This window comes from Lichenostomus cassidix, chromosome 10 (assembly GCF_008360975.1).
Source record: "Lichenostomus cassidix isolate B80296 chromosome 10, HeHo_3.0, whole genome shotgun sequence".
Taxonomy (NCBI): domain Eukaryota; kingdom Metazoa; phylum Chordata; class Aves; order Passeriformes; family Meliphagidae; genus Lichenostomus; species Lichenostomus cassidix.
In genome coordinates this window covers 18,795,325-18,821,651 of record NC_139491.1, presented here as the reverse complement: position 1 = coordinate 18,821,651, position 26,327 = coordinate 18,795,325, and the positions used below count along the sequence as shown (strand labels likewise).

Here is a 26,327-nt window from a genome sequence, read left to right as displayed (position 1 = left end):
TGGAGATGAGGAAGGGCCTGGAGCACCTCGGTGCCCAGGAAGGCTGAGGGAGCTGGGACTGTTCACCCTCCTGAGGGCCCTGAGCCCTGGGTGTCCCTGTGTGCAGGGAGCTCAGAGCAGGGCCAGGCTCTGCTCCAGGGACCCAGCAGTGGCACCAGAGGAACGGCAGGGACTGAGCCCAGAGAGTTCTCCTGGCACAGGAGGCACAACTTCTCCACTGTGCAGTGACCAGGCCCTGAACAGATTGTCCAGAGAGAGGGTGGAGTGTCCCTCACTGGGGATATTCCAGAGCTGTGCCTGGGTGGTGCCTTCCAGCCTGACCCACCCCGTGACTCTGCCCTAGGTGACACCTCCTCTGCTGTCCCCTGTGGGACAGCACCAGGGCAGGCTGGGCCCGGGGCAATAAACCCCATCAGCAAAGCTCCATGGCATTAAACCTTGGGAAGTGACAGTGGCAGGAGGAACTCTGCCACCTCTGTTATTGTCACACAGCAGCGATGATGCAGCCTCCAACCACAGCGGCCTGAGGCACGGCTGGGCACAGAGCTGAGGCAGCTGATGCTGGCACAGCAGAGGGGCTGTGAGCTGCCCCAGAGACTGGGGAACCCACAGGGGAACCCACAGGGGACCCCACAGGGCCAGGGAAGGGCCGTGAACTCCCTGAGAGACTGGAGAACCCACAGGGGACCCCACAGGGCCAGGGAAGGGCTATGAACTCCCCAAGGGACAGGGGAACCCACAGGGGACCCCAGAGGGCCAGAGCAGGGACACTGTGCAGAGGCTGCAGGAGTTTAGGGAAGGGAAGAAGCAAAGGCTGGTGCAGCACGCAGCTCTCCCAGCGACCAGGGAGCATCAGGAGAGCAGCCCTTGGCTTTAGGAAGCCCCTGAAATCCCAGCCCAGCACGAAAGCCCAGCCTGAGGGACCCTGTGCCCCCAGAGCACAGCCTGAGCCCTGGCAGGACCCTGTCATTGCCACTGCCCACCCCCTGCTCTGTGGGCACTCCAGAAGGGAGCGTTTGACCCCAGTGCTGCTGCCTAGGGCAGGTTTGGTCCCACGGGCACCTCTGTGCTGACAACACAGCAGGGCAGAGCCACCCCTGAGACACCAGAGGGCTCTCATCTCCCTACAAACCAGCTCTGGACCCCTGACCTGGAGACAAACGTGCCAATCCCAAACCCCAGAGCAAGTACTCCCTGCTCACACCCTGCTGTTGACACAAGACACTTGCAGCACTGCCAGAAGGTGACTGGAGAAAAAAGAAAAGCTTTTTCCTTTTCATGGCAACCTCCGTGGCTGCACAGCTATTCAAATATTTGCCTGGCTCCTTATAAATTCATTAGAAGCCATTTTTGATGATATTCTCTTTGAAACTGTATTCCCAGTGCCCAGGTGGGGAGCTGAATTTGCATTAGAGCAGCAGAATTTCCTGCCAAAGACCAGCTCCTCCAAAAAAACTTTTCTGGGTGTCTTTCTCCTCCCACAAGGCAGGGGATGGAGCACTGGGGATGCCCATGGGAAGGAGAGGGAAAATTCAATGTAAAGGAATGAAGAGAATCTGTTTCCTTCTGTTGTCTGCTCTCCCTCCACAAGGATGTTGTGCTGCACAAGTGACAACAGTTCCATGTAAAAGGCTGTGGTAAAATTTCAAAAACCCTCTGACTAGTATTTCAACAAGAGAGTTTTGCCATTTGTTTCAGGGCAGCCAGGATTTTCTCGGAGAGGCAAAGATGTCTCCAATTTTGGGTCACTTTGTGCAGTGAGAATGAAAATTCCTGTACCTTGCATTATGGTTTTAATAAGCTCCTGTAAGCACATTAAAGACCAGTGCTTAATAAGGCTTCAGAAATGAGGTAATGCAAATTTGGGAAGAAACCCAGCCCCCAATCCCCCTCCAGCTGAGAGTGGGAAGTGGCTACTGGGACCTGAGAGGACGCATTCCGTCTGTCCTAAAGCTTCTCTGTAATATGGAAGCTCGAGGGAAGGACAGCACTCAGGCAAGTTTGCAAGGTTTCAGTAACATAACAGCCTGAAAATCACCAAATTGTCCTTTGCTTCAGGTTTCAGCTGCAAAACACAAAAGCTGTATTTTTTTTCCTGACAAAAATCTGAAAAAAAATCCGAAAAAAATCCTCACTTATGAGAATCTTATCATTGTGGTATATATCAAACCCAGATAGTTCCTTTCCTTCCCATCATAATCCCTCCCACAGAGTCTGCAATCAAAACATTTTGGTTATCTTGGCCTGTGTGCTATTTGGAAACCAATTTATGGGAGCAAGATTGTGCTATTTTTCCAGTAAATAAGTCAACATAGTTTGATCCTAAATGCAGGTTACTGCACCCCAGCATCAACCACAGGGTAGATGCTGTGCATACATCAGGGAAATCTCAGAAAAGTGAGGATTTGTGACTCCTAGTCTGACCTGGATGGTTCATCCTAATTGAATCCATAGGTTCCATGGTTTTTCTGCAATTTTTCTTTCTGCTGGGGGACCTTGGGATGAAGTTTGTAGGATGTTCCTGTTTGGATGTCCTTGCCCTGCACACTTGGACAGCCCAGTAGTGGGAAGGCCCAAATCCTTGACCCTGGGACAGTGGGACAATGGGACAAGGGGCCAATGTGCTGCAGATCCAGGAACCACTGACCAGCCTGGAGTGGTTCAAAGGCTGAGATGATGACAGTTTCCCTGGGGGAGGACAAGGCACAACTGGAGCAGCCCTGTTTGCTCTGACCCTGCTGGATCTCTGCTCCCAGCTGGGGAGCTCCAGGACACTGGGACTGGGCTATGGATTTGGGGCAAGCCAGGCCCCAGCCAGGGTGAGTGCAGCTAATCAAACTTCCAACTGCAGGGGAGACATGGCAGACACTTCAAAAAGACTCTATTTATATTCTGCCCTCCTGGTAAATTCATTCGTGGGACCACTCAGGCAAAATGCATCATGCAAATGAAACTGCTACATTTGGAATTAAGCTTATTTTCGTACTCCGGTGAACACGAGTGCCTCAGATTGTTTTTCCTGCCTTTCCCCTTCCTTTTCTCTTTAGGTTGTTTGCCCAGCTGTATCCCCAGAGCACCTCAGTGGGCTCTGGGGGAGGAGGGCTGCTCTGAGCCCCAGCAGTGCAGGTGGCTGCAGCCCCAGCTCGGAGCCCACGGACTCCTGAGCAGCGCTGATGTGGAACTGATGAGTGCCTGGCTGCTTTACAGCACTGCAGCCCTGCTGAGGGCTGCTCGCTGCAGCCTCGATGATAAATCCATGCTGAGCAGGGACAACTGCAGGGGAACGAGCAGAGAGGCTCGCTGGGAGCTCAGGAAACACCCACTTCTCCTGCCCTCATCCAGGGATACGAGGAGGCTGAGTGAGGAGGGGGCCGTGGTGCTGGGCCCCTCCCTCCCCGGGCAGTGACTGCAGAGTGGGGATGCTCTGCCCACACACAGTGCCCCAGTGATCCCTCTGTGCATCCCCCTCGGGTAACTCTGCCTCAGGGCACCCTACACAAGTTCTGCTTCATACACTGCTCTCCAGAGGCCCAGCATGCCCTGGCACACGTCCTTTCAGCTGCTCTGGTCATAGGCAAAGAGCTGAAGAGAGAAGGGCACTGCCAGCAGATGAGCACGGAGTGGGACTGTGGGGAGCACAGCAGAGCAGGCCTGCAGCAACCCCTCTGCCAACAGTGCTCCTCCTTCTGTAGCTGTGCACACCCAGTCAGTCCAGTCCAACACTGCTCCTTGCAGCACTCCCAGATCACCACTGATGGTGCAGGAAGGAGAGATGGATGTGGCCTTTCAGACAGGGATCATCTGTAGGCACTTCAGAGGGAGAGAGAGCTGTCAGCGTGGCTGCAGGGAGCACAACTCCCAGTGAGGATGGAGCAGCACTCCCCTTCCCGTGTCCCTGGTGCTCTGTGGCAGGCACTGCATCACTGCCTGGGGATCAGCCCTGCCCTCTGCCTCCCTGCCCCGTGGGGAAGGTGGAAGAGCTCCCAGGGACACCCTGTCTGCAGGAAGGGCTGCTCGGGTGAGCCCTGTTTGCACGGCCGCTGCTGGTTGCTGTGCGGGCGCTGCAGTGCACGGCAGAGTCTGCATTGCAGTGCCCAGCCCAGCACCTTCTGTGCCCTGCACGGGCAGCACTGCCTCCCCCGGGGCACAGGGGACACCCAGCTGTGCTGTTCCCAGGGCAGCAGCACACAGCAACAGCGTCCCAGCAGTCCCATCATGAGACACCCTGGAAATGGCTGCACAGTCAAACTGTGAGAAGCGAGAGAGGGAAAAAAGCTGATCTGCTTCTATTTGATCGTTTTTCAAACAAATCCAATACAATCAACAGCAAATATCCTTCAATCCTCCTCTAGCACCTCCTGGAAGGGAAGTCAAGGAGCAGGGGGAAGCACTGCTGTGGGTGCCTGTAAATCTGGGCGAAGGAGCCACTTTAACAACAGCCTGAGCCACCACCTTGCCTCTCTCGAGCCTCTCGGATTGGAGGATAGGGAAGCAAAGCAACTACGGGACAGGAAAACACACCTGGAGAGATTTCAGTGCTCTGCTCAGCCCCTGGCTCCCTGAATCACCCCAGAAGGACACTTCAGCTTTATTCATTTCCACCTCTCTGTGCACTCCTGCCTGAGCCTTGAAGCAAATGAACACAGCAGTGAATTCTGAGGGCTGTGGCTGCCTCCCCCCAGCACGTGCCCAGCACCTTGCCCAATGTCACCCCAGACCGCAGCAAAGCTCTGCTCTGCTCTGAGTGAAGCACTCACAAATTATAGCAGCACAAGGATGAGGTTTGGGAAGTGTGCTCCAGTGCTCTCCTCATGAGCTTGGGCTGCTGGCAGGAGGGAAGGGCTCAGCTCCACCAGGAATTAGTGTTGTGACAGCTCGCTGCAACCCAGCCATGACTTGCATGGCTGCTTCCCCTTCACATTCCCAGCAGCATGCTCTGCATTAGATCATGCTCTGCAGCGGGCTCTGCTCCAAAGCTCAACACAGCGTATGGGGAGGACGATGAAATGGCCTTGACCAGCTTTCCTTGGCCTGAAAATATGCTCCTGACATGAAAGATGCAGGGAGTTTTCTCTCTGCTTTGGAGAGCACGGAGATGGGAGGAAAAAAATTATTCTCAAGCTGCTTGCAAGGTTGTGGCTTCACCCACATGACGCCTGACAACTCGCCCTGCATCCTGGAATTCCCCCTGGGAACAGCACGGGGTCATGGGGTAGTGGGGATGTTGCTTTTCACCAGACTTTTGTCTGCAGATTGCTCCTCCTTCCTCTTCCCCTTAGCACAGTGTCAGAGATTGCAGAAAGCAAGAGGCTTCTAACACATCCCCATGCTTATCTCTTTATCCAAGACATAAGCATGGAGAAGCAGCAGATGGCAAACAGATGCCACAGGTTCTGCAGATCAGCTGTGTCCAGCCCAGTGCTCAGAGCTGTTCCTGGACCTTTGGGGGCTCTGGGAGGGCAAGCCCTCGCTGTCTGGCTGATTGCTCTGCTCACCAGCTACACAATTCCTGCAAGGGGCCCCACCTGTGCCCACCCTGCTCCCAGCCCACGCAGCATCTCCACGGATCACGTGGATGCTGATGGTGGAGCCCACAGCACATTCCCAACAATCTGCAGAATTCCCTTGGGAACCTGCCCCCACACAAGTGGCAGGAAGGAGCACGGGCACTCGAGGCAAGCCCTTGTGGGAGAGCAGAGCTAGCAAAACGCCCAGGGCTGTGTCTCACCTCCTCCCACTGGTGGATGTAGCGGATGAGGCGGGACAGGCGCAGCAGGCGCAGCAGGCTCAGGATCTTGGTGAAGCGCACGATGCGCAGGGCCCGTGCCGTCTTGTACACCTCGGAGTCGATGCGCGTCTCCACGATCAGGAAGATGTAGTCCACGGGGATGGAGGAGATAAAATCCACCACGAACCAGCTCTTCAGGTACTTCATCTTGATCCTCTGCGGGTCCAGGATGATCTCGGTGTTGTCCTCCACCACAATGCCTGTCCGGAAGTTGAGGACGAGGTCGATGAGGAAGAACGTGTCTGAAACCACGTTGAAGACAATCCACGGGGTGGTGTTTTCATCCTTGAAGAAGGTGATGCCCACAGGGATGATGATCAGGTTCCCCACCATCAGCAGCAGCATGGTCAGGTCCCAGTAGAACCTGGACAGCGAGACAGAGACATGTGAGATCAGCCATGGAGCAGGAGGTCGGGCAGCCTGGGTCAGCAGCACGGATGAACTCATCCATCTCTGCTGTCAGTCATCCCCTGAGCACACACACTGCACAGGCTGCTAATTGGCTAATTAATATCAGAGCAACACTCCTGCTCTGAGCTTCGAGGGCTCAGAAAGGAGCTGAGCCAGGGCTGGGCATGCCTGCTTGAACGCTTTCCTGGGAGCTGGGAGCTGCCTGAGGAGAGACTGACAGACCTGTGGTGCTACAGGGGTTGCTGAGTAAGGAGAGAACGAGGACTTGGGAGGCTTTGGAGTCTGTGTGCCAATAAAGCGTTTGGGGTTAAACCATCAGGCCTTGCTCCTGCTTCCTGATCCTTCTTCAGAAGCAGCCAGCACTGACAGCTTTGGGATCAGGAAGGACCTGAAGCCTGTGTTCTCATCGACAGCCTTCCGTTCAGATTCCTGCTGAGCCTGGGCTCCAGCAGTTTAGTCCACACTCTGCAGGCTCCTGTGTTGTACAGAAACAATCAATAAAGCTCGGAGTCACGTGCCTGGAAATACCTATTCCGTTTCTAAGGACAGTAACACCAACATTTAACTCCTGTTCCATGAAGCACAGGCTCCAGGAAGCTTATCCCCACTTCAGTGGCAGCTCAGTGTTATCCAGTGGACCTTACAGTAACACTCAGTTTTGTTGTGAAGGCACACACAGTCTGAGTAGAACCCTAATTTATTTGTTTGGGATTTTTAAAAGATTTTTCACAGATCCACAATCAGACAATGTGGCCACAAGTGCCCAAGAGTGAGGGCTAACACCTTTCCCAGTGCCAGAGTTTGCTGAGGAGCCTCACTGCTCAGCACAGCCCCTCCAAATGTGTCACACAGAGATGCTGATGCACTGTGGGCTCCCATTGACAAGATTCCACCAGCTCCACGTTGTGTACTATAGGTCAATACTCTGATATCGTTAGTTATTAATACAATAATCTAATATTGTTAGTTGTTAATACAATAATCACCACCTCGGCACAGGAGATGAGCAATCACCTCAACAGCAGTGAGAGCATCAGTGTGACCCTGGATTTACACAGACTTGTCCAAGGGAAGTGTTGGGCTCCTGAAGGACATGCACATGCTGCTCCTCTGTCTAACACTTTCAGCCAAAACCCCTGAAATGTTTCAGGATTTGCTTTAAAGACCCTCAAGCTCTACCTTCGTCCTACCAGGTTTGGCTGTAACCTGGACCAGGCTGAGCTGCTGCAGAACAGGAGCTCCAGAGCAGGGCAATGACATGGTTTGTTAAACTCTCAGCAGGGAAACCAAAAGGGCAGAATATGCCTTAAAAGACTTCTCTGTCTAGAGCCTCTCTCCCTGCTAAGAACACTTTAAAGCACCTAAAAGCATCTTTCAGATTCCAGCCCCTGCCCATGTACAGACAGGGTCAGCAGCCAGCAGCACCCCAGCAATTCTCTCAATCATTCAGCAGGGGCTGATGGGAACTGATTTCACAATAAGCAAAGTTATTCACCAAATAGCTTTCTAAAAATGCCCTCAACTCTCTCTGCCTGGCTCTCAGGGTGCCAGGAATCCTCCCCTCAGCCTGCAGGTCCAGGGGTGCTGGCAGCACTCAGCAGTGGGATTTGTCCATCTGCCTCAGGAGCGAGGCTGTGGCACCCAGCAATATGCATTAATATCAATCTGTGCTGTGAGCTTCCTTAATAAGGGCCTGAGATGATGCTGCAGCTTTCCCAGGCAATTAATCTGGATAATCGCACAATAGCAGGAAGTCTGGAAGCAGTGTGTGCATTATTACCGAAAATAAATAACCTCCCAGCCATCTTTCATGCACCTTAGGGAATACACAAGGAGATGTGCACAAAGAAAATGAGTTTTCCCAAGTTTCAAATTAATGGCATGAGCCTGGCACAGCCAGGTTTGCGGAGACAGGAAGGTAAATGCCTTTTTTCTGAGATCTTTGCATTTCTGTGCCTCTTTTTTGGGCTGGGTGGGGATTTCTACGCTTGGCAGTGACTGGGGACACTGCCAACAGTGGCAGGATGGCTCCCAGTTCAAGGAACGTGTTTCCAACACACACAAGCCCAGTGAAATGCTTTCCCCTGCCTGCAGCACTCCCTGCTGCCCCAGCCTCTCCATGTCCAGTGTGGTTAGCTGTCCTGCATCCTGATTTCCAGCATTTTCTGCTCTCCCAGCCGAAGCTCCAGCAGCTCTTCCCTGCAGGCTGCCGTTCCCCAGGGTGTGCAGTGTGGGCAGGAGAGGTGCAGTGCTGAACCCCAGTGCTGTGTGCTCCCTACTGCACAGCTCTCCTCAGGGCTGCTCTACCGACTCCAGATGTTGTCACAGCTCTGACCTTGAAAGCCACCACTTAAAACCACACGAGGGAAACTTTGGTATCCAGTGATCCCTCTAACAAAGGTGTCAGGGAGCAGATAACCTTCAGGCTTTATGGAGGAGGCAGAAAAAGCTGGAAACCACCGAGAATTTGGTCTGCACACCAACTCCAGCACCTGCCTTTCCACTGAGAACTGCCTGGGAGTTAAAATCTCCCTATTAAGATTTCCACAGCTCCTGCACATTTTCATTTCACCCACATAGGAAGCAGGATCTGCTCAGGGTGGCATCAGTGCATTTAGACTTAATTAGACTCTCTGGGCCCGCAACACCTCCGAGGTCTGATACCATCCAAGTGTCATTTTGCATTTGCTCCGAGGAACATCTTTTCCCTCCCTGTAAATTACTGGCCACAATGACTAACGGTGCATGTGATGTATGTAAGGGCAAGCACCAGCTATTAATAACCCATGTTTTCTGCATTTTTGTTGTTCCTTTCACCCAGGGATTCCACGGGGCTGACAGTGATGAAATTGGCTCCGCTGCACCCAGGAGAGGCAGAGTGATTATCCCTGCCTTGCACACAGAGGAGCCACATGGCAAAGTGAAGAGCATGGGATTTGTCCACAGAAGTCTGAGGCTAAGCAAGGGTCAGGATCTCAATCTGATTGTTGAGTTTAACCAGATCTGAAGCCATTCATATGGCTTGCAAAAGAGCCTAACAGAGATGCATCTCTCGGACATCTCCCTCTGATATCTTGCCTTCTTCTCACTTCTCTTCCTGTTTCCAAAAGCCTACATAAAAAATTAATAAATATGAATGTATTGTTTTATTACAGTTGACTCAGTGCAACTGAACAGCTCAGAGCACAGGGAACAGGCAGCACTATATAAACCAGATGTCTTGTTCAAACACCCTTGGTTTTTATACTCCATCCTACTCTCTGCACGCTCCTTGGATTTGAAAATCACATTTTAACATGCACCACTACCTCGGATCTCTTAATTCCTGATCTATTATTTAAACAGAACGTGTCTGAGAATTAGTGTGGCACAGACACTTCAGGAATCTGTGCTCCTTAAGCACTGCTGTGTCACTCAGCTGATGTGACAGCCTGTACACTCTGTAGGTATTGCTTTGCAGGTTTGGAATGTTGGACCATCTTCCTGCTTCGCCTAGGGCACACTGGAACAGCAGGTCAGCAATATTGCTTTTGGAAGTCATTTTTTACAATGAAATGAAATTTCCTTTTTCAAAACCATTGCACGGTGCAGTGTGGGCAATTCCAGTGCATGAGCTCAGGAAGGGTTGTGAGGAATTGGAGAGAAAGCAGTCAATCCCAGAGGTCAGAGGTCCAGCAGCATCACCGGGTCACAACAGCACCCAAACCCTGCCCCTGAGTGGGGCACATTTGTGGTTTCTGAACCTCTGTTCTGGCTCTGTAGTGTTTGCAGAGTTCAGAGAAAATGGCCTGGAGTAGCCTCACCTCCAAAGTAGCAAAGCTTTTTGGGTGCTTGCAGCTCTGGGCTGAAGTGAGGTGCTGCCTCTCAGTGAAGCACAAATAAAAACGCACCTGCCTGGCGATGCCAGGAGCCAGGAGATTCTCCCAGCCCTGGAATTCAGCTCTCACCCCGTGGCCAGCCCTGCTGACCTCCCAAGAACGGCTTCTGAATGACCGCAGCTTGTTCAAGCCAAGCCCCAAGGCAAGCCCAGCCGCTGTCCCGCGGCTCGGTGCTGACTCCAGAAACAGAGTGCCACCTACTGAGTCCCACACGGAATCTGCATGCCCTGCTCGGTGGGGAGGAACTGCTCCTGAATTCCCGCAGAGCTGATGGAAACCTGCCCTTCTGCCCGGAGTGGCAGCTGCCTTGCCTCGCTCTGCACTGCACAGCGGATCAGACTGCCGTGCTCACCGGCGGCCTGGCAGGAAACAGGTCGTGCTGCAATTCCCAGGAGTGCCGTGGGGCTGGAAATAGAAATCACCTCTTGGAAAGAGCATTGGCCAGGTCAGGGTGGCTGCAGCCACGGTGGGAGCAAAGTTGACTCCAGAAACAGCCATTCACAGAGAACTGAACACGGCTGAACACGGAGGGAGCAAGAGAAAAGGCAGGAGGAGATCCTTGCCTACCTCTGGAAGCATTACTTGTCCCAGAATAGGTGTGTTTGTACTGCAGAGTTACAGACTTTGCTTTATCCCAGGGATAACGGGAGGAACACGGTGATTCACTGCTCCTAAACACGCTGAAGGACACTGAACCAGCTGCGAGTCCAACAATTCCCTTGTGGGAAGAATTCATTTATTTATAGGGAGTTTACTCAAGTACCTGTGCACTTTGCCATGAATACTCACCAGAAGAAAGACTCAAACGAGTTACAAAAATATTCTGAGTGCTGTGTAATGGGAAAGGACCCGGCTGAAGGAAAAGACAAACAGTTTTAATTCCTCCTGACCGATCTATGCAAATACTCGCTCTCCTCTGCCATCCTGACTAAAGCTCCCGGAAGCACTGCTAATTAGCCACGCATTAGACAGCAGAGCAGAGTGCTGCTGGGTCCCAGCCTGCTCCAGGATTCCCTGGATATTTGCTTCTCCTGGAGCTGTGCTGGCTCCCGGCTGCTGCTGGGCACGGGGGCACCAAATCCAGCGGCACTGCGGGGCATGGAAAACCAACAGTGGGGATGCAGCGGGGCTGGCTGGCTGGGAAAGGGCTGCACCCACAGCACCTCCTCCGGGTGACAGCAGGGAGCCTCTCCCGTCCCTTCGGTCACCGCGGTGCTCAGCTGGCTGCAGCGTTACTAGGATGGGATGGAATTCTGTCCCCTGCCAGGAGCACAAGGCCTGGGGGACAGCTATGGCTCGAATGCTTCCATTATCAGTGGGAAAAGTGGGGAGAGCTCCCAGCACAAACGAGCTCTGGGCCCAGCAGCACTTTGCATCTGGATTCCTTAAAGCTCCTGCGCTGTCCCTGACAGAATTCCCATCGAATGCAGCTGGCAGTTTTACCCGAGGCAAGATATTCTCCAAGGGCTGCACTTAGCCTTTGACTTGGATTATCTTCAATCTCCATAATTGCTCACCTAATCTCCTCCGAGCAGTGCCCAATTCCAAACCATGTTTCAAGTTTGGAACATATGCTCATATTATTACCTTAAAATATAATTACATGGGTTTTGGTAAGTGGAAAATTAAGGAAGCTATTGCTTATGTAATACTTGGAGATGGCATTTGCAGTCCAAGCAAGGAAGCATTTTCATTGCTTCTCTATCATTAATTTTTAAATCTAACACTACATTATTAAACAATAATCAACACCTACATTTTTCAAAGTAATGTCCAAACATTAATTAAATCCCAGCAGATATAATTAGGAAGGTATTATCATCCTATATTGCAGATAGGCTATGAGATACTGAAGATTAAAGAAACTTATTCAGAGGTAGAAGTACCACCCAGTAAATGTGGTTGTCTACACTCAAGAGAGGTTTCCAGTCATGTTATAATCTATAATTTGATCAGCAACAGCAATGGGGAAATTTCTTCTCTTTTCCATTGTAAAAATATAAATATACACATTACTTAGAGGTGTTTTTATTCCAGCAGTAATAGTTGACAATTTGCAAACACCCCGTGTGAGGCACTGATGGATTTAAGCAATTATGACTGGGTACATTGTGAATGATGCCCTTTCCTTAACTCCCAAAACACAGGGCACTCTATCAATCGCACTGAGCTGCAATTGCAGCCTCTCTGCTCTGCACCCACTGCTGCCAGGCTGCCCAGAGAGGTGGCACCTGAGTGACATCCAGGGGCACCTGGACAGGCTGCAGAGGCAGCTCGGGGTGACCCTCAGCAAATCCAACATGGCCAAGGGCCGGTGCTGCACCTGGGTGGGGACAACCCCCGGGATCAATCCAGGCTGGGCATGTAGGGATCGAGAGCAGCCCTGGGGGTGCTGGGGGTGAGAGCTGGAAATGACCCAGCCCTGAAACCCCCTGTCATCCCCAGCGTGGGCAGCAGGGGAGCAGGGATTCTGTCCCTGTGCCCTGTGCTCAGGTGACACCTCACCTGCAGAGCTGCCCCAGCCCTGGGGCCAACAGCAGCAGGACGTGGAGCTGCTGGAGAGAGTCCAGAGAGGTCATGGAGATGTTCCAGGGCTGGAGCTCCTCTGCTCTGGAGCCAGGCTGGGAGAGCTGGGGGTGATCACCTGGAGAGGAGAAGCTCCAGGAGATCTGAGCCCCTCCAGTGCCTAAAGGAGCTCTAGGAGAGCTGGAGAGGGACTTGGGACAAGGCATGGAGGGACAGGACACAGGGAATGGCTATGAAGTGAAAGAGTTAAGGTTTAGGTTAAATATTAGGAAGGAATTCTTGGCTGTGAGGGTGCTGAGGCCCTGGCTCAGAGAGGTTCAACCCTCAGGTTGCCCAGAGAAGCTGTGGCTGCCCCTGGATCCCTGGCAGTGTCCAAGGCCAGACTGGACAGGGCTTGGAGCAACCTGGGACAGTGGCAGGTGTCCCTGTCCATGGCAGGGGTGGCACTGGATGGGCTACAAGGTCCCTCCCAACCCACACCATTCTATGAATCCATGTGACAGTGATTTTTGCAGGAGAATTCAGAAGAACTGAGGCCTAGGAAAGCAGAGCTTCTGTCGAAGGCAATCCACCAAGGAAAGGGTTTGCTGGGATGAAGGAGCAGCTCAGTGCTCAGTGCTCAGTGCTCAGTGCTCAGCTGCCTTTTCCATCAGGTATCACCTCAGGAGGGATGGGAGGGAGAACCAGCGCCGTGCTGGGACACTCAGGATCACCCAGGGAGCTGCAGAGGAGCCCCCAGGAAGCTGTGCTGAGTGTCCTTTGCAGAAATTCCAGTCACCAAGATGCAGACATTTCCCTGGCCTCCATCTCGGTCTGCAAGAGGCTTTATGAATCAGCCAAGATGGACAGTCCTGACCTTCTGCAACTTTCCTGGAACATCCTCATGGTGTCCCCTGCTTTCCTGCCTCAGAAATCCCAGCACTTGGCGTTATCTTTGTGCTCAAGTGCACCAGCCATGAACCAAACCCCGTGGAGTGTTGTTCAAGCATGTGAAAAAACCAACAGGCTCTTATCCCAAGGAGCTGCTGCCACCCCTGCTCAGAGGTGTGTGCACTTCCAGTCACACTGGGAAGTGAGGATGGGGCTGAAGTGCCTTGGCCAGGACAGCAGCACTCCAACTGTGAGACAGAGACCCTCCAAGGTGTGAGTGGATCCACAGGCTGGGCTATCCCCAAGCTCAGCCTCAAAGACTGAGCAAACCACATCAGGACAGAAAGGCTCCTGGAGGCTGAAGTGCTGCAGCCTGCCTTGCATCTGTCCCAGGATAACGAGGGCTCTAAGCCCAAGCTAACCCTGCAAGGGGCTCCACGGGACCTGGACAAGTATTCCCAGGGTTTGTGTGCACCCTGCTATCTGGTGAACTCCCAGTCCTACAGAACCAAGATGCTCCTGCACTTCCCTTCCCACCATGGCACAAGGCTAAGGAAAGTCCCAGTGGGTTTGGCCCCAAGGGGTCAATGCCCACTGTCCGCAGCTCCTGCTGCCTTCCTGCCTGCAGACAGCAGCCTAACAAATTAAAGCCTATCTTAAATCTATACTTAGAACCCAATCTTCCCAGAAAGGTAAAAATAAACAAGATTTCATTTCTCACACGGAACCAGAGATAGCCACAAGAGACTTGGTTTGTTCCGGCTCTAAATTTGGAGCATGGAGGCCAATAGAGCACACATCCCATTTCCGACTAAAGCAGTATTATTAATATTTTCTCACTTGCTTGGACACAGCTATTAATATCTCATGGAGAATTCCCCTGCAACAAGCTGCAGAAGCAGTGAAATTTTTATGGGTACTACTCCTAGGAAAGCTTCTCCCCGCTCAGTGTGAAGGCCCAAAGGAGCAGTGTTTACACACTGAACCTAGACAGTTTATTGGCGTTCTCACAGCACCACCGAGGAGAGCACAGATATAAATTGTCCTGCAGTGGGAATTCACTGCAGCAGAGGCTGGAGACACCATGTGAAGATGGAATGGTGCATTCACTGCGAGGTTTACAGGATTCCTCAGGAAGGGAGGCAGGGCAGTGCAGCCACCAGCAGCCCCATGTCTGGAGAACTCCTGTCCCCATGGAAGGCCAGATCATTTTGGGTCCCTGCTGAGGGGACCCCCTCCTCACCCACAGCACTGCACAAGGCAGATTCTACTGAACACCTGGCTCACCAAGTCCCACCAGAAGGAAACTCCCACCCCACAGCCTGCAGGGTTACAGAATTCAGCCCCATGGTCTGTTTGCAGCACTGAGCCAAAGCTGTGCTGATGGCACAAAGCAGAGTTAACCCTGTCTTCATGCCCCACCCTATGGCACTCATCAATATTTGTGGATTCCCCTCGTCCTGCCCACCTGCAGCTGAATCCCAGGGGTTTCCAAGGTGCTGGATGTGTATTGATTCCAGAGTTCCCAGAATACATTATGCATGAGCTGCCATGCTCAGGGTCTGGCAATTCTGCATTGTTTGATCTCCCGAAATCTCCTGCTTGTATGAATATGGAAAGGTTCCTCTTTGTTTGCTGCCCATTGATCCAGACATTGACCCTTCTCCTGTGTGCATTTATCTCTGATGATTTAATAATGAAAAAGCCCAATAAAGTGAGGAAAGGAAGGAAGCCCCTTCAGGGGGGACCTATTGCCATGGAAACATGCCACATGCTGCTGTTGTAGAGAAGGGATGGATCAATAAGGGCTGCAGCTTCCAAGTCATCAGGAATATGTTGTGGAATGGGAAGGATTAAAGCCTAAAGACATGCATAAGTTGTGACATGATGAAGTTCAGGCCCTGGCCCATGTCCAACATCCAGCATGAGTCAAAGCCCAGTGATGGGCAGGCGGGCAGGAAGGTGGATCTGCACCAGGGAGCTCTGAGCTGTCTCAGAGCTGCAATATTGGGGAAGGATTGCTTTGTACACAGGGATAGGAAGGAAAATTATTGGCTTTGTATGAATGCTGTGAATATGTATCACGGAATCACTGAGTGCTTTGGGTTGAAGGGCCTTAAAGCCCATCCAGTGCCACCCCTGCCATGGGCAGGGACACCTGCCACTGTCCCAGGCTGCTCCAAGCCCTGTCCAGCCTGGCCTTGGACACTTCCCGGGATCCAGGGGCAGCCACAGCTTCTCTGGGCACCCTGTGCCAGGACTTCACCATCCTCACAGGGAAAGATTTCTTCCAAATATCCAAACTAAACCTACAAGTTTCCAGCGTGAAGCCATTCCCTGTGTACTGAATGCACATCCATCTGTCCATGGAAAACATCCATCCATGTTTCCTTCCATCCCTTGGAAACAGTCTTTCTCCATCTTTCTTATGGCTCCTTCAGGCCACAATTAGGCCACCCCCAAGCTTCTCCTCTCCAGGCTGAACAATCCCAGCTCTCCCAGCAGAGCTGCTCCATCCCTCTGCTCACCCTGGTGCCTGCTCTGCACTCTCTCCAGCAGCTCCAGGTCCTTCCTGTGCTGTTCCCCAGGGCTGGGGCAGCTCTGCAGGTCTCACGTGAGCACAGGGCACAGGGGAGAATTCCCCTTGCCCTGCTGCCCACGCTGGGGATCAGCCCAGGGCAGGGGCTTCTGGGCATGTCTGTGAGCTCAGAGCTGCTCCAAGAGTGACACAGGACACACAACACCAACAACAGGGACTTTCCACACTCCTCTCCTCAGGAAGTCACAAGGATGACAGGCTGCGTTCTTAAATATTTTGTGTTGACGTGTCTGTCTTGACATAATATGGGTTTATGCGAGCTGAGGATGTCACTCTCGCCACTAGGAAGCCAAATTTACTAAAATCAAGCACTAAAATAAGGCATAGAAATGACATGAGTCACACAAGTAGGTAAGAATCCCAGTTTGGAGAGTGGGGGGTGTGGAGGGGACATTGCAGCGCTCTCTGCGAGCTGTTGGTGTGCCTTGCACTGACATATTTATGCCCTCATACTCTGCAGTCGTCCCCAAGGAAGTGACAAACCCAGCTAAGTCATCTGCCAGCTGAGAACAAGACTTGCTGCCACCTGAGATGCTATAAATGTTCCTCCTGGGCATTGCTGTGCCCTGCTCGTGTGGGTTGGGACTCACAGCTCCAGTGGCCCCAGAGGAAAGTGAGGTTTCTTAATGGCTTCCCACTGCCAGAGGCAGGGTTAGATGGGATCTTGGGGAGAAATTCCTCCCTGTGAGGGTGGGGAGGCCCTGGCACAGGGTGCCCAGAGAAGCTGTGGATCCCTGAACATGTTCAAGGCCAGGCTGGGCAGGGCTTGGAGCACCTGGGATAGTGGAAGGTGTCCTTGCCTATGGCAGGGGGTGGCACTGGATGGGCATTAAGGCCTTTTCCAAGCCAAACCCTTCTGGGATTCTGTGATTATTCCAACAGTCAGGGTCTCCTGGAGGCTGCAGAGCCCAGTTTTGGGATAGCTGCTGTAACCTCTGAACCATGCAGCACGAGAACCACATCCCCACAGGTCCCTCACAGGCACAAACATCTCTGTGTGTAGCTAGCTGAGCACTGGGCTGGTCACATCCACCTACCCCACAGTGAAATGTGGCTAGCACAGGTCTTTCCCATGAGAACTTTCTCCTGTGTTTTATAAACAAAGATAAAGTTTGGATGTTATTAAAACAGTGTCTCGAGATTTGGACAGTTCAGGCCTGGCCAGTCGGGCCTAGGGGGAGGTTTCTGACTGACCAATCTGGGTGACTTCTGAAAAGTCTATATAAGTTGGAATCAAAATAATAAAGTTCTCTTTTCTTGCCACGCTGAGAATCCAGGTCCTTTCTTTGCTAGTGGCTCAACAGCAACAGTGAAAGACCAAAAAGCACAGGCAGAGCTCCCTGTGCCCAAGGATGGACCAAACCTGAAGCTGAGGGAGCTGCTGTTCAGCTCCAGGATTTACTCCATCTCTGCTCCCTCAGCATCTCTCTCCACCTTCCAAAGTTCCCAGGATTTATGTCTGAGACAAGCAACAGCATCTGCCAGACTTCAGCACTGTGCACACATTCCTGCTGCGTGAGCCCTGGATATGCCAGATGGGGCAGGGAGGAAAGTCAGACCTCTTTCCTGCTGAATGGCAGCATGGGAATCCTAAAAGCTGCCAGAAAGAGGTGACAGAAGCAGTTTGGGGTTTTCCAGTGGCCTGCTGGAATGATCATATTCAAAGCTGCCTCACTTGAAAGGCTCCAGACTTCCTAGAGCACAAGTTCAGCCAGAGTGACAGAAGGTGCTGGCTGCTTGTGGCTGTCACCCCTGGCAAGGACAGCTCCCCACAGCCCTGAGGGTCACACAGCACAGGCAAAGGACACTGCAAGAGAGGGGTCACTCCCAGCCAAATCCCTTCTTTCCCAAGTGTTGCTCTGGGGCTAAAAACACTCTGGCCAAAAGGGATGTCCACTCCAGTGTGGATTTTCTGTACCCAGTGAATATGGCCTAAGCCATGGATTGGGATGGATGGAGGATGGATCACATTGTGTTTCTGACCTTCAGCTCCTCGTGATCCCTATTACTTTATGGGAATCCTCACTGATTTGCACCCTTGCTTTAGCCCTGGTGGGGAATGTTGGTGTTGGCACCAGTGCTGCAGATAAAGTTCAGCACCAGTGCCAGCCAGAGCCTCCTTGCATGGGCAAGGAGTGGGATGGAAGGGAGTAAGGTCCCCAAAAGGTAACGAGGCACTGCCTGTGTGTCCTGCAGCCTCCAAAGCACACAGTGCTGCTCCTGCCCAGCTCTCCTGCTGCTCACATCACACTCTTGTTTGTAATGAGTTATTCAGGCTGCAATGGAGCACAATGAATCCTCAAAAAGACTAATGCTGCTGGGATCTTGGGGCTATTCAGGTAGCCCAGACCCCAGACAAGAGATGAATCACCTTCTAAAAATGCAGCAGTTAAGAAAAAAAATAAAAAGTCCAATTGCTTCTGATTATTTTCAGTCTCAGAAGAAACATACTGTACTGAGGCTGTGCTTACCTAAGGCATCCACGTGAATCCACTATCCCTCCCCCTGGAATGGCTGCTGAATTAATTACTGCCTGTACTGAAGCACTGTGGAGCTCCCCAGAGCTTGGTTCCCTTTTGACCTCAAAGCTTTTTAGGGCAGGTGGCTGAGTCTCCCAGCAGCATCTGCCAGCCAGGGAGACTGAGGCACAGAGGGCAGATATTCCAGAGGGTCTCACTCCCTCAGCAGAAAGGAGAGCCCAGGAATTCTGACATCCACTCTGGTGTCTGAAGGGCACTCAGCTCTCAACTTCAGCTCCTCATACCAGGAGCCACCAGGCTCCAAAGCCCCTTCCAGCTCCTGAGGAGCTGTGACTGTCCCTCCAAATGTCCCTTCACTGGACTGACGAAACAAGGAAACCGAGCAGAAACTGAGGGGCAGCAGGAGGCTGGGGGGAAATGAGGAGGACCTGGTGCACACTCTGAGACAGAAGAATGAAAAACTCACACAGTGGACATGTAAAATGTCCCCAGAAAGGGGAACTGAATCACAATTATACACAAAATAAAGAATTTGGTGGCCACATTCAGGACATCCAAGGCCTTTCCCTTCCTGTCAGACAGTGCTATGCACAATCCTGGAAAGGAGCAGGGGATCCAGGCCCTTCCACTGAGCACCTCCTGCCTTTTGCCAGGACCTGTGATGCTGCTGGATCTCTCCTGCTCTCTCCAGGACATGCTGCAAATTTCTGACTGTTGATCTTTGTGGACAGGTGGGGATTCCCAGGGGCTTCTCCTTTATCCAGTGTTGCAGGGTCTCAGTGACCCACAGAGTTCTTTCCAGTCTTTTTCCTATTCAAAACCCTTCCAGAGGCAGCTGGAGCTGCAGCCTCTTCTGTGCTCAGCATCCCAAATCCTCACTAGGATATGGGGAGTGCACAAACCTTGCTGTAACTCTGCTGTGCTCCCCCAACACACAGAGTGCCAGAGACAGGCAGACAGACAGTGATGGGCACCATGAAAAATGCTCAGATAAATCTTTCCCACTATGGGCTGGACTTGCCCTGCTCTATTTAAGTCAATGGAACAAAGCCATTGAGCCCTGGGGGAGCAAGTGCCAGCCCTAAATCATTTCTTTGATTAATTGTTCTTGGGAAGGAAGAATTCATTAAGCATTCCGCTCAGCAATTAGAAATAAATATATTTTTAGAATGAACAACCTGCCAGAAACAAGCTGTTTCAGAAATATATTCAGCTTGATGCATTTTCCGTCAATTCAGAATGAGGAGGCTCCAGCCTGCCAGAGGGACAGGCTGGGAAAGGGACACTGAGGGACCAGCAGGGCAGGGCTGTCACTGAGGAGCTGCTTGTAATGCCTGCATCACTCAGGTTCAGTCTGTGTGAGCAACCCGAGAGTGAATAATGGAGTTTATCTGTATATTCCTATTCCAGCCATAAAATGGGAATGTATCTCCCTGCCATTCCACAGGAATATGACAAAGCTATTCCCACACACAGCTGGGGCAGTGCAGATATGAGAGTCATGCAAACCCAGTAAATAATGACACCCCCTCCTTGCATTTGCACTTTAGCATCAGGCTCAGACATGCTGCAAGGGGAATGTGAAATAACAGCCTCTGCAAGGAGTTTGGGACATAGAACTGCCACAGCCTTTAGATGTGAGACATGCTGACACCATAAATTATCACCAAAAGGACAGCGGGACAGCTGCCTGTGCCAAGGCAGTGATAGCCAAACACTCAAAGGTGCCGATTCTGCTAAATGAGGTCTAAATGTGTATTTTCAGTTTTAAATCCATACATCAAGGCAGGAACTCAACACAGGGGCTGTTCATGCCTGAGCCCAGACAAGCACAAGGAACTCTGAGATTGGCACTTTGCCCTCCTCACCAGTCTAGAAAAGTCTGCTTCTGGTCCTGAGTGAGAAAGAGGAAACTCTAAAAGAAACTCTTAAAGAACCTAAACATGCTCTGGGATCTGAGAGTCACAGCCACAAAAGACCATTCCAGGCTTTTAAGTTTTGTGCCTTAAAAGAAAAGACAAGTCTTATCCTTTGGTTGTGGTGCCTAGAGGCAAGTCTGTTCCCTGCCCTGTTTTGGGAATGTAGGATGGCAGCGGTGTCTCGATGAATTCCAGCTTTTCCAAGAAGAACACACTCTCAAAGGGCCCTCTTCTCTAAAACATGAACCATCCTTGTAGTTTTTCCTTCTGCACACACAGGCCTCAATTTGAAGGCCACTGCAGCAGGCACTGGCTCAGCTTTTGATTTCAGCAGGGATGTGCTGGGCTATCACATAAATTGGCTGGGAACTTGTGCACTTCCATCATGATTACATGATTTCTGTGGTTTCCTTCTTTTTTAATTAATGTAGTCCTTCTGCTTAAGAAAGCCCAGAGTAGGGCAAGAGCTGGGGTTTTGCTCTTGTTCTTTCATCCCAGCAGCAAGGTCTGTGCTGTGCCTCAGCCCAGTTGGCACTAGGAGAGCACAGGGAGGCTGAGGAAGAGGAGGAGGAAGAGGGGTCAGCGGTGAGGGTACCTGGAGAAAGCTCTGAAGGCACTCCAGCAGTGCTCCAGGAGGGAACAGCAGAGGGTCTGTCTCTGCAGGCCAGGGATCAGCTCTGCTCTCCAGTGCATCCAAACCCATACTAGATGTTCATTAGTGATTCAGACAGTAAATTAGGGATCTCCTGCAGGAAAGGCACCTTGAATCAGAAAGAGCTGTTTTGTGGGCAAAGAGCAGGAAATTCTGGGCTCTGAACCACTTCCATTGTAGCAAGAGAGTGCCAGGCTCCCTGAATCCTGCCTTGAAGAGCCACTGCACAAACACCAGGCTGGGAGTGGAATGTGGGATCAGCGACAGAAGAGTGACACCAGCAGGGCCCACCCAGAGCCTGGATGAGTCTCAGCGTTCCTGTACAGGACACACACGGGCCTGAGGTGCCCCCAAGGAGGGAAACTCATCCCCAGGGCCATCCTCCCCAGTGGATTTGGCTCCATATGTCTGCTAATGAACCTCGTTCCCAAGGAATGCTGATCAATCCTCGTGCATCCAGGAGAGCCCTGGTATGTGGAGGTACAGTGTCACCCTGCCCTGCAGGCAGGCTGAGCTGGGGGGATACAGCAGAGCCACTGCAGCTCCAGGGCAGGAGGGGAGCAAAGCTGGAGCACCTGAACTGTGCTGCCCTTACAGTGTCACCTGCCTGCCTGCAAAGGTCAGCAGCCTGCTCTGCCAACAGCCACAGGCTTTTATCAGAGGGCACTTTATATTGCTACAGAACTCCTTTATTGGGAATATCCTCCCTTCCTCTTCCTGAGCCAGCCAGAGCCATAATTTGCCTTGGAAAAGCAAGTTCTCAAAGAGCTTGTGAAGAATTTTCTTCCCTCCTCAAGTGCCCAGCTGCGCTCCACTCTGGAGGTACAGCCACCCATATTCTTTTTCCCTAACTGGGCTGCAGATCCTGGTATCCCAGTCTGGGGCAGGCACAAGTTCCCACTGACCTGTCCTGACTCCAGAGAGGTGCCCTTTCCCCAGAAAAACCTCGGCCATGAGGGTGTGGAGACAAAGCAAGGCCCGAGGCTTTGGGCCAAGCTGCAGAGATGGGAGGGCCTAACTGCAGGCATCTAGTTGAGCTCTTTCACAGCTTGTCTCTGCACCTCTTCTCTGGGAGAGGGAAGAAATGCTGCTGGCCTGCCACTCCTGAGAGTGTGTGTGTGTGAGGATTGCACTGGAGGAAGTGTTGGAGAACAGCTCAGCCCTGTGACAGCCATGGCCTAGCACAGCTGCCAGGTCCCAGAGGGGTTCAGCCCTACCTTCAGTGTCCCCACAGCCACACTCATGGCTTGCACTGTCTGCCATCCTCACGGACAAACCAGCACCTCTAGCATTTCCCATTCCCCTGCAGAGGGCTGGGCTGACAGGGGGACTGAGCTTTGGAGAATCACACTGCTTTGTGCCCTGCTTTTACATCTCAGCTGTGGGAACCAGGACTGGAAGCACCTCTGAGGGGGTTTAGGGTGGGAGGAAGAGCAAAACAGAGGTGGTGGTGGTGTGGGAGTGGGAATGCCCACACTGTGGGAGCAGGCAGAGGGATCTATCTCTGTGCAGATGTTTGAGGGGCTCAGCTCTGGCTCACGCTGCTCCCAGCCCAGCACTCCCAAGGTACTTTATTATTAGCTGCACCCCCGATGTTATGCATTAATTTCCTCAGCAGACTCATTCACACACACACAACACATCCACCCACACGCAGCAATGGCTAGACAGACACAAAGCATGCAGCAGCCAATTATTTGGGGTGGGAACAGCTTGCATTAGCTCATGATGAAGATTAGCCTTAATTCTGCTGAGCTGGAGAGGCTGGAGCTGTGCTCTGCTCTCCTGACTGACTGCGGAGCGCAGAGCAGGGCAGATGATGTCAAGGCAAATCTTTTTTTGTCTGCAGTGCAGATTTGGCTGTGTGAATTTACTTGCAAATGAGGCTTCCAGATCCCCTGTTGGAAAGCAGGAGTCCTAGGCCATACCCACAGCTGCCACTGTTAGCCCAAATTCCTGCTCGTGCTGCAGAAGGAGTTGCCCTGGTTTGGAAGGCTTGGGCCCAGCTTCCCACCAGGACCAAGGAGAAGCCAGTGGGATTCACAGGAGAGGATGAGGGAGGAGCCCATCACAACGGGACTACAGGAGGAGAGCCCCAAAGGGTGCAACCTTCCCTGTGGTTTCACAAACTGAGCACCCAGAACTGTCCAGAAGCAGCCAGGGTGCAGCCAGCAGCCCCTGACACATGTGGAGTGTGATTTAAGCATGTTTGTGAGGCAGGGTTTTGACACATGTGGAGTGTGATTTAAGCATGTCTGTGAGGCAGGGTTTGACATGTGGAGTGTGATTTAAGCATGTCTGTGAGGCAGGGGTTTGACACATGTGGAGTGTGATTTAAGCATGTCTGTGAGGCAGGGGTTTGACACATGTGGAGTGTGATTTAGGCATTTCTGTGAGGCAGGGTTTTGTTCCAGTTCCCAGCTGTGGGACAGCCTGGCTGTTCCAGCCACAGCACACACACAGCATTGCCCTAACCAAGGCTGGCATGCTCCTTGCGTTTGCCCTAAAAGCCAAGGGTCACCCAAAGGATCCTGAAGCCACCCAGCTTCAGGGATGGTTTCTAGAGCTGCCACAGCACAGCAGGGACAGACACCTTGGCAGCTCCTGTGCCAGCCCTGGTCCTTGGGAGTGTTTACTGAAGTCAGGAGTCACACATTCCCAAAGAAAGGGTAGCACACCCTGCAGTACACATGACTGGCGAGGGAAAGATGGAACATTTTCTTCTTAGAGCATCTCCAAACCCCATGCAGGGGCTGCACAATTCTCATTTATGGACATAAAAGGTAAAATCCATCTTGCCTGCCTCTCCATGCAGGCTTTTCTCCTATCTTTTTCCAGCCTAGTTCTAAATGTGCCAGACAATTGAGCACCATACATGGAACCACCTTCCTTACTAGGACAAAGGAACCAACGATTCAGAAATCACCTAACAGTACATGGATCCACTCATTTTTGGGGTCCAAATAAAAGACAGACAACAGATGAGACCACATCCACAGCACTACACAGAAAAGGAGAATCCCAAAGAAATTCTCATGAAACTGCCTGGCAGATGCCAACCCCACCCCTGCTGGCATCTCCTCTGGCATCTGCTGTTACATGAAAATATTTTAGAGTCCCCCAGCATCCTCCGTGGCCCCTGGCAGCACCATCACCCCCTTTTTCCAAGCTGGAGAAATCAAGGCATGGAGAATTCAGTTCAGGATGGCTGACAGGTCCTAACTGTATGCCTGACATCCCTTCCAGCTTGTCCTTCTGTCTGCTAGGCACTGCTTGTCATTCCAAGTGCATCCACAGCTAAATGAGCATGATACGAGTGCTTTGTATGGGCATCAAGGAGAACAGACCATCATCTGCAGTCTAGACTGGTCCTGCCTCCTGCCCTCCCCACGATTCACAGGAAAAGAGGGATGGAAAAACATATTCCTCTTGTTATTAATAGAAGTATAACTTGTGCATGCATTAGTACTTTGAAGTGAAGGGGGAAAGGTCAAGCATCAAGAATTTGTGCTTAATGAAAGTGGGTTTGCTGTTGTTAAAAAAGCTGCACAGAGCCTGGCATCATTATCTTTTCTCTTATCGCCTGGGCTGCTGGGAGAGCTGGTCCAGGCCATGCCAGGAGTGAGGTGGGCACTGCCTGGCTCTGCCTGATGCAGCTGCTGCTCTGCAGAGCCAGGCTGTCCCTGTGCTGATTCTCTGCATGGGAACACAGAGGGGGACACAGGGAGGTACCCTGTGGGTCTCCAGTGCCTCCAGAGCCGCTGAGATGCACAAGGCACAAGTGCCTTGGGTGATGTCAGTGCTGAGCTGAGTGAACCCCATGCTCTGGAATCACTGGGAAGGAAAGGATTTGTTCAGTGGAGTCCCCCAGTCTCTGGAATGCAGCTGTTATCTCCTCCCGAGCGCTGATAACTGCCAGACCTTGCCTTCCCTCACCCAGCAAATCCAAATGCACCTCCCCGCGGTTTCCAGGGCTTTCCATGCCCTCGCCGTGCTCAGGTGGAATGAGGATCACGCTGTGACAGTGCCCAGGCTCTGAGCAGGAGCAGAAGTGGCTCCCAGCAGAGTTCCTGTGCTCCCAGTCCCAGTGGAACTGCGCACAGGGCTGAGCAGGCACTCCCTGAACAGCTCCTGACTGCCTGGCGCTCACAGACACCCCGAGCACAGCTGTGACAATCAAAACCAGGAGTCAGAGCTCCTGCACCGGAGTCAGCTGGCAACCTGCAGCTCCTCTCCTGCCTCTGAGCAACAATGCATGCACAAGCACAGACAACCTCTCCATCTAAAGAGGCCGAGAGTTAAATCCTTAATTAGCACATTTGGACGAGTCACCACAAATGAGATTAGCTCTCGTGCATCGCTGGAGAAGCTGCTGTGCCCCTGGAATGTGTGAGTGGTGGGCCCTCGAGCTGACCTTGGAATTCCCCTTTGGATGCTCATCTGCTTTGCTCTCACGGCACTGTCTTCCCCTGCTGCCTGCGGCGTCTCCTCCGGAGATAAGAGCCTGGTTTTCCTCCATCCTGGTGCTAACACCAGGCACGGGGTGACCACGTTTGATACTGCACGCAATGAATAATTCCAGTGTGGAAGGGACTTCCCAGCTAGCAAAGCATTCAGCATGGCAAGGGGCAGGAAAAGGGCTCTCCAAGAGCACCTTGTTAGCCCAGCACACATCCGCTCCCCGTGCTGTGTTTCTGGAGGTGTGAGCGCCGTGTCTGCTGACAAAGCCGGGCTGGGTGCTGTCAGCACTGCAGAGCTGCACGGAGCCAAGCTGCGTCCTGCTCTGCCCTGGGCCTCCCCACGCCCAGCCTGCTCCGGGGGACCTGAGCACTCCTCGCTGCTCCTCCTGGAGAGCAACCTGCATTCTGAACGTGCAGGGCTGCTTGGGCAAGAGCCCTTGTCCTGCCCTGCAGGCTCAGGAGGGACAGATTTACAGCCACCTCACCAAGGAGTGCTCAGCTCTGTGGGGATGAGCTCTGAGCGCTGCTGGGGAGAGAGGTCATCCAAACGTTTCACAAAGGAACTTAAATCAACCCTTTCACCGTAAGGACTCTGACTCCTGTGCAAGGGAAGCAAGTAAATCTCGTGAATCTCTGGACATCTGAAAGGCAATGATGTCACCAGCTGAGCACTGCCTGGCTTGAGAGATGGTTGTGGACACTGCACCTGCAGCCACAGTCGCAGGAACACACGTGGGACACACC

The 26,327-nt window shown here is 52.3% G+C and overlaps 1 protein-coding gene across 1 annotated transcript in view; it reads right to left on the bottom strand.

Annotated features, from left to right (window-relative positions):
- HCN4 (hyperpolarization activated cyclic nucleotide gated potassium channel 4) overlaps nucleotides 1–26,327 on the bottom strand; it is an 88,796-nt gene that overhangs the window by 53,309 nt on the left and 9,160 nt on the right. Inside the window, exon 2 of the mRNA XM_085071060.1 lies at nucleotides 5,729–6,152. Within this exon, the coding sequence (XP_084927186.1) occupies nucleotides 5,729–6,152 (424 nt within the window). The remainder of the gene's footprint in view (nucleotides 1–5,728; nucleotides 6,153–26,327) is intronic.